An 8,294-nucleotide genomic window follows, 5' to 3' on the forward strand; every position below is an offset into this window, starting at 1 on the left:
TGTTAAAAAATTAAGAGTAAATTTCACACCTCAGTAATTATGTGGTCCAGGATAAAAAAAAGTGATTTGAGCACTTTAATAAATTGTTATTTGATCCACCGTATTAGGAGTGTTCTAAATGAAATCTTAAATTTATGAAGTCTTTCATCTATAAAATAAAAAATATTTAAACCATCTAAGTTAAGCATTTATTTTTTCTACTATATCAAGTTAAGTTGGCCGGCGATGTGATTTTATAATATTGTAGACTACAATTTAGGGTTATATATATGCTAGTCCCGTAATTTTAAAATTTGTTTAAATCTAAATTTCTTTAAATTTGAGTGAATTTATTAAAAAATATAGTAACATCTGGAGCGTCAAATCACCATTGAATATATTTTATAATACGTTTTGTTTGGAATTAGAAATTTTATTATATAATTTTTATAAATTTAGTTAAACTTAAAGATATTTGACTTAGGGGAAAGCCAAAATATCTTATGCCAAAACACTCTGATTATGTGTGATTTGTATTATGATACCCGAGGTTTCACAAAATTTACACAAGATGTTGATGTGTTTAGGGAATCAGTTGATTAATTGTAGTCAGAACATGCTGATCAGAGAGGTTGAACCGTTGAACACCACACACATGACACACATCAGAGTCTCAGATACGGCTGCTAAGGCCATTCCCAACCTAATAATTAGGATGATGTCCATAGTATTAAATAAGCTGCCACCTAGGATAAAAAATGATGTGGCAAGTAAATAAATGAGGAAAGAGAAGAAAACTATGTCTTGTATGAGACATGCATGGTTTCTATACAACATCCAAAACATCATGTGAGATAACACTGGTGGAGAAACCATCTTTGGTCGGTCGACCAAATTTCACAATAGTCCCGGTTTCATTAAAAACCGGGATTAAAAACGATTTTTAGTCCCGACCAAAAAAATTTTGATCTTTAGTCCCGGTTGGTAACACCAACACCAACGGGGACTAAAGATGATTTTTAGTCCCGGTTCATCCTCTGTCAGAGACATGTCGGGGGGGCGAGGATCTTTACTCCCGGTTAGTACTACCAACCGGGACTAAAGACGGTTGATACTACCAACCGGGACTAAAGATTACCACTTTAGTCCCGGTTGATAGTACCAACCGGGAGTAAAGATCATTTAGATCTTTAGTCCCGGTTGGTAATATCAACCGGGACTAAAATTCAACATAGTATATAATCCCTATTCCTTATCCTCTCCTCCACAATCACAACCACTTCCTCACCCACAGATCGATCCTCCTCTCTTCTCTCCCCTCCCCTCTCCTCCCCTTCCTCCTTCCTTCCCCTTCCCTTCCTCCTCCCTCCCCTGGAGACGGATGAGGCCCTTCTCCTTCCTTCCTCTTCCTCCTCCCTCCCCTGGAGACGGATGAGGCCGCGTCGCGCGGATGCGGTGGACGGACGGACGCGCAGGCGTGCGGCGCAGACGACCGTCTCTTTTTTTTTGATATTTTATGATTCACTGAGATGTAATCTTGTGATTCATTGTATGAATTTGAGATGTATAATCTGTGATGTATTTAATTTGTGTGTAAATTTTTAAGGATTTGTGATGTTTTAGATTTGTGTGTATAAGTAACTTTAAGATTTGTGATGTGGATTTGGGATTTGTGATGTGGATTTGAGATGTTACTTTATTTGGGATTTGGGGTTTGATTTGGGATGTGCATGCCATCCGATTCGGAAGAAAATAAAAAAGTAACAAAAAAGGAACATCCGGGATTGTCCCTATCCTCTCTTTAGTCCCGATTGGTGTTATCAATCGGGACTAAAGATAGATCTTTACTCCCGGTTATTTCGCCCGGGACTAAAGATAGCAATCTTTAGTTCCGGATTCGTAGTCCCGGTTAGGAAACCGGGACCATAGGGGGTTATAAACCGGGAGTAAAGACAGTTTCTCCACCAGTGTAAGTAGCATTAAATTTAAGTATGAAATAAAAGTAGTGTCTAGTACTAGTTTCTTGATGATGTGGAGTTTATAAAAACTATATCTAATGTCTTGGGTTGGGAATGGCCTAACGACGATCAACACGACCGCCGCAGCTCAGCTCGACCGCTAGCTAGCTAGCTAGCTTGATTTCTCCCAACAAAAGCACGGTCAAAATCTCAAAACGGAAGCAAGCTTTCCACACACAACCCAAGTTGGCGCAACGAATCGACCAACTCGCCGTCGCCGATCGATGCATCTTGCAGCCTCGAACGCGACAGGATGCGATGGATCAGATGACTACTAATCCACTCATCACTAGCTTAGCTAGCTATAGGTTTTGCATGATCGATGCGATGCAATTGTGTCAGCACAAGAGATTCTTGGTCTGAATCACGACTCCTCCTCCAACTTGCATTGCCACCATTTCTACGGAAGTGAATTTTGATCCCTCGAAAAGATATCCCCTCGTTGTTTACATATTATTTAAATGTATATGAAAAAAATTAAGAAGATATATTAACATGTGATATATCACTTCGCAAATGCTATAAGTTTTGCATGATCGATGCGATGCAATTGTCAGCATAAGAGATTCTTGGTCTGAATCACGACTCCTCCAACTTGCATTGCCACCATTTCTACTCCTCTCGAGCTCGTTCTTGGTAGCTGCTGTTCATCATGTCCTCCTTCCTCTATAAATTTGCACCGCTTCCCGCCATCTCCCACACATTGCCATCGATCAGCAGCTAGCTTTGCAATCGATCAGAATTCAGAAGCTATGAAGGTTATTGTGGCGGCGGCGGAGGGAGGCGTGAGGAGGAGGAGGAGGTACGCGCTGCTGCTGGCGGCGAGGGACTCGGACTACGTGCGCAAGGTGTACGGCGGCTACCTGGAGGTGTTCGTCCGGGCGTTCGGCGACGATGGCGATGTCGGCGACGGCGGCGGCGAGGAGTGGGACATGTTCCGGGCGGTGGACGGCGAGCTCCCCGGCGCGGACGAGGTCGACGGGTACGACGGCTTCGTCATCAGCGGCAGCCCGCACGACGCGTACGCCGACGACCTGTGGATCCTCCGGCTGTGCCTCCTCGTCCGCGACCTCGTCGCCATGCGCAAGCGTCTCCTCGGCATCTGCTTCGGCCACCAGGTAGCTACCTCAATGCAGGCTGCAGCTCTGTCCGGCCGGGCCGGCCATGTCAACCGTGATGTCATCCTCGTCGTCTTCCTCTCGTGCGTCTCATCCAGGTGATATGCCGCGCGCTGGGCGGGCGCGTGGGGAAGGCGAGGGGCGGGTGGGACATCGGCATCAGGGAGGTGGCCATGGCGGAGTCGCTGCCGCCGTACAGGTTCCTTGACGACGCGCTGCAGGGGATCACGGCGGCGGCGGCGCCGTACGCCAAGATCACGGAGGTGCACCAGGACGAGGTGTGGGAGCTGCCGGCGGGCGCCGAGGTGCTCGCCTCCTCGTCCAAGACCGGCGTCGAGATGTTCTGCGCCGGCGACCGCGTGCTCGGCATCCAGGGCCACCCGGAGTACACCGCCGACATCCTCCTCAACCTCGTCGACCGCCTCTCCTCCGCTGGATCCATCACCGTGAGTGTAGCATGACTTCTGCTCTCTCTTTTTTCGCACGCACACACGGTCCCCAAACGGTTAAATGGTACTACCTCGGAGATAGATTCTAATAGCCCCAGTGGACATCCACCCGTTTATTGCATGTCAACTTGATGGTTACGAAAGATTTTCAAAAAACAATTGACAAGATAGATCAATATGTAATATATCACTTCACAAACATGCAAGTTTAAATTCAACTTCTACAAGTTATAAAAAAATAACAAATTTAATTGTAAATATACATATAGTAATTTGAGTTTTGTTTGTTATTTTTGTTACAATTTGTAGAAGTTGAATTTTAACTTGCATGTTTGTGGATTGATATATTACATATTGATCTATCTTATTCATTTTTTTATTTTTTTCATAATCATTTAGATGACATGCAATAAACGGGTGGACATCCACTTGAGCTGTTAAAACACTTTCCCTACTACGTCCATTTTTATATGTATTATGTTGGCTAGCTAGTTAAATTTTAAACTAGCCAGCGTCATATAAAAAGAATTGGAGGGAGTATGTTTTTCGAAAAAAAATTGTAGGAATATTGTATTAAAAAAACCATGTTAATCTATTTTTTAAGTTGTTAGTTACTCCCTCCTTCCAAAAATCTGAGACCTATTTCAAACCTATTTCATTCTTTGGTTTCTCCAAAAATCTGAGCCCTATTTGTAGTCACCATGTGCTAAATTAAATTGTTGATCGGAAACCAAAAAGCCATTCTAGTACTTATTGGTTGTATGTTCATTGGTTTTACCACATGGTGAGTGAGTTAATTGCTTCTTGGTTTTGATGAAAAAGAAATAGGTCTTAGATTTTTGGAAGGAAGGAGTAATACTTAATTAATCGTACGCTAATTCATCGCTCCGTTTTGCGTGCTCAGGAGGGAAGGGCTCCCAACCCCCAAAAGAACACTATCTAAAATCTCATCTAATCGCTTTGTATTAAACACCCAGAAATCAAGAGCATTTGGTCTAGAATCTAAAAGTATGTATGTAATCTAATATATTGACGTAGAAAATTCTTGTAACTTAAAAAAATTACCGGGTAGAGATTCAAATATCAATGATAACCGATCAGATATTGTGATTATTGGACATATCAATATTATCCTATATGCAAAAAACAGCTCAATATTATCAATACAACTATTAGAAAACCTAAAAAATTCACATTTGTGACAAATTTTTTAAAGTTCAATGGGTTTTAGTCGATAATGTAGTTGTTACCACCATCCTTACCACTAGGGAGCGGTTTTCGACTCATCATCATAGTTATAGATTAATCTTGGTATCGAATGGTATCACAATTTCTGGTGTTAATCTACCGCACATTCCACGGTAACTTGCAGATGGCGGTCGCAGAGGGAGTGAGGAGGCAGCTGGAGGATACTGGGCCTGACAGGGAGTTCTGGATCAAGCTGTGCAAAAGCTTCCTCAAGACTGAAGAAGAATAACACATGGCCATACAAATTTTGACATATATACCTTGTATTTGTAGCCTGTGATATGTGTTATGACAGTGTGAGGCACAGATGCCTGTTGCTTCCTAGTTTGTGCTGGTAGTGGTAGGCACAGATGCCCACTTTTAGCATCAAATTTATTGTGAATCAGTGTGTTGAAAGTCTCTATCACCAGTGTTGACCTGCAAAATTGGAATAAACAAAGCTTGATTTTCAGGTCATCTGGTTATGTGTGTGGAATTTTGCATGCTCATGCAAATTAATGGTCTACTTTATTTTGCAAAGAAACTAAGTTTCTGTGTTTGTGAACTAAGAAAAAGCGGCTAGTTTGTCAAAATACCTGAACCTGTTCATATGCCTCTTCCTGTCTTGCATGATAAAATAATACTGAATACTGATGCTGACACCTCGCCCAATAGCCCATGGGCCTCACGAACCGAAGTTTCTTGCCGCCAAGCCTGGACTTTGAATTGTTTCTGGTCTACTGCTAATCATTTGCAGAGTGAACTGGTGTATTTTTCTTCAAAATTTTGTCAGGCACATAGTTGTATAACTAATGCATGTTCTAAAGGAAGCCTGAAAATTGTAAGTGTAAAAACAAGAGCAGCTACTGTGTGACTAAAAACTGAGATTTTGAATAACATGTTATCTTATTTTATCAAATACGTAAAAGTTTTGCACGTCAATATATTAGAAGCACTGAGATACAACGGTGACTCACTATGACGGTCACATGGGGTTTTATAGAGAGGAGTGAAAGAAGATGTTGTCCTTGTCATACTCATACTACAGCCTGCAGCATAAAATGGAGACACCATGAAGCCAAAGATTTGTCCATGCTCCATTTTTCAAATGGACATTTCAAGACATTGACACCTTTGCAAGGTTATTTATAAGTAGTCTGAAAATGATTCAATGGTCCATTCTCCATTTTTAGCAGCCACCACAGAGGTCAAGCCTCCAGATTTGTGCCAAAACAGAGTGGGGCCTCGATGGCTTAGTAAGATCACTGAATCATGTTGATTGTATTTTATTTCCCATCTGTTCCATAAAATGATTATGTGAGCAGGGTTCCTGGAAGAAAAACAGGCATGACAAAATTTCTTCCTAACGAGAAACTGTTTTGTTCATTTCCAGTGGTCAGTCTTGTGTTCATAATCATAGCAAATTTGCTAACACGTAAAGATTCAGATTAACAACCAGAGCTGGTGACAACTGACAAGTGACAACACCATTGGCACCTCTATAGTATAATATGAAGACAGATCTGTTGAATGATCAGACACACCCAAATTAAAACACAAATAGATTAAAGAACACTACTAATGAGTCATACCATGGGACTGAACCATTACATTGTCCAAGAATAAGTTACTCAAAACTGGGTCATTACATTGTCCAAGAATAAGTTACTCAAAACTGGGTCATCAAATTCGTGTGCTTAATAAGATAGTGTGAAATGTGCAACTCCTCAAACATGATATAGAAAACCTATTTAACAGTACAGACAACTCTGCAATTATGCTGAGTAAATCACTCTATAAAATCAGTGAAAATGTGACCAGGCTCTTTCAGAGAAAAACAAACAAACATAACCAATGGACAGAAAATTATGGAAGTTGCAATAGTTATTGAAAATAATCGAGTTACATATCATTCTCCCTTAAAGAGCATCGGCAACAGATAAGAATTCTACTACAATCTGAATTGCTCACTATGGCAGACGCAGCAAACCATCTAGAGCACTTATTTGGGCAGACAGATATAAAAGAACAATGAACAAGTAACATATGCTTTGCCGGTAGCCCAGCCAGCTGCTTAACCGAAACTGCAAGAGCAGAACCAAATAAGGCGTCTCAGAAACTTCAGATGAATCAAACTTGCAACTTGAGGTTGAAGAACTGCCGATTTCTCAGGCATCTGCATCTTTCTTCTTCGCCGCCTTCTCTCCTTCCCAGCAGACACTCATCTCTTTGCTCTTCGCAACCATCTCTGCTCCATCGCTGTTCCAGCCATCCAAGGTCGACCTCGGTGACACAGCACCAGGAGTAACAGCAGTAAAACTCTGATACATCAGCACACCGCCACCAGGAAGCTCTTGCTCAACAAGATCATCGCACATGTAGGAATCAACCTCTGCACCTTTTGCCCATGATTTGGCAAAACCATGCCCACCGAAGATGGTAACAGCGACCGAAAAGTCTGAAGGGCAGAAACAAGCCAGGACCTTCTTGATCAAATCATCGTAGACCAAGGAGCTAGGATTGAAGTTCATTGCTTCATAGCTTGCATAGCTGAAACCTTCCTCAGGAGTGACATGGATCGTGGAGACGGCGGGACCAAAAATGCCATTCATTGAGTACCCACACGGGTCAAACTCAAAGTCACAAATCTCCATCTCAGGGATGATTTCAGAAATCCCAGAGAGCATAGTCATCTCCTTAGCTGATGAGCAGGAGCCATCAGTGGAATCCTTGAAGAACACCTCAGCTTTCTTAGCATCCAGCCCAGTCATGCACATCTCGAGTGTAACCATGGGCTGCTCAGGCTCTTCTGTGGCATAGTAGACATGCCACTTCTTCTTGGGCTTGAATGCATCACCAATGACATAAGCATTGCCACCTGACTTGAGGCCACCAAAGAAGCTGTTGAGCACAGAAACCTCCTCCGAGAAGCTGCGATGCGGTGATGGCTGCGCTCCAGGGAAGATGAACATCCCATGAGAGTACTTCACTGATAGAACAGGCAGTGACAACTCTGCAGCAAGCTCAAGGATGCGAGGAATGGAGAGCAGAAGCTTTGTTGTACCACAGGTCTTCAGAACAACCTTGTGGGGATAAACAAAAAGGCTCGACTCTGAAAGCACATATGAGTCGAAGTGCTTGTTCGAAAGATGGGATACAATGGTACACTTTGCAAGATCCAAGAACGAGTCGATCTGCTCACTTGAGAGGGCACGAAGGCCGCGACCACAGGGGTCCACAAAGACGGGCGCATCAGACAATGTTATCTCAAGGCGCTTCTCATAGCCTTCAAACCCAATGGGCGAGGCAGGGGCAGAGCCCCAAGAATCAGCCAAGGACATCGACATTTGATCAAGTGTTGCAAGGAGCAGTGGACAAGACAGGAAAGAAGAGATCGGAGAAGACAAGGGAAGAGATTGAGAAAGCAGCCAGCCAAGGGAGATTTACTGCAACAAAACAAAGGAAAAATTGCAGGAAATTCCTACTCTACGGGGAAAGGCATG

At 42.7% G+C, this 8,294-nt stretch overlaps 2 protein-coding genes across 2 annotated transcripts; one reads left to right on the forward strand and one right to left on the reverse strand.

The window, feature by feature from the left end:
- Positions 1 to 2,650: 2,650 nt before the first annotated feature.
- On the forward strand, positions 2,651 to 5,317 carry LOC127784692 (gamma-glutamyl peptidase 3-like). Its single transcript, XM_052312038.1, has 3 exons — positions 2,651 to 3,115; positions 3,214 to 3,561; positions 4,937 to 5,317. Exons 1-3 carry the CDS (start codon positions 2,750 to 2,752, stop codon positions 5,039 to 5,041), a joined length of 819 nt encoding a protein of 272 aa, XP_052167998.1. The 5' UTR covers positions 2,651 to 2,749; the 3' UTR covers positions 5,042 to 5,317.
- A 1,340-nt stretch (positions 5,318 to 6,657) lies between these two features.
- Positions 6,658 to 8,294, reverse strand: LOC127784691 (S-adenosylmethionine decarboxylase proenzyme-like). The gene has a single exon (XM_052312037.1). The coding sequence runs from the start codon at positions 8,136 to 8,138 to the stop codon at positions 6,960 to 6,962; it is 1,179 nt and encodes a 392-aa protein (XP_052167997.1). The 5' UTR covers positions 8,139 to 8,294; the 3' UTR covers positions 6,658 to 6,959.

Source organism: Oryza glaberrima, chromosome 9 (assembly GCF_000147395.1).
Source record: "Oryza glaberrima chromosome 9, OglaRS2, whole genome shotgun sequence".
Lineage (NCBI taxonomy): Eukaryota > Viridiplantae > Streptophyta > Magnoliopsida > Poales > Poaceae > Oryza > Oryza glaberrima.

Bases quoted from the DNA above. Each gene is read 5' to 3' on its own strand.
- LOC127784691 (XM_052312037.1), bottom strand. From the start codon at position 8,138: ATGTCGATGTCCTTGGCTGATTCTTGGGGCTCTGCCCCTGCCTCGCCC.
- LOC127784692 (XM_052312038.1), top strand. From the start codon at position 2,750: ATGAAGGTTATTGTGGCGGCGGCGGAGGGAGGCGTGAGGAGGAGGAGG. The intron at 3,116-3,213 runs GTAGCTACCTCA...CGTCTCATCCAG, and splicing joins GCATCTGCTTCGGCCACCAG to GTGATATGCCGCGCGCTGGG. The intron at 3,562-4,936 runs GTGAGTGTAGCA...GGTAACTTGCAG, and splicing joins CCTCCGCTGGATCCATCACC to ATGGCGGTCGCAGAGGGAGT.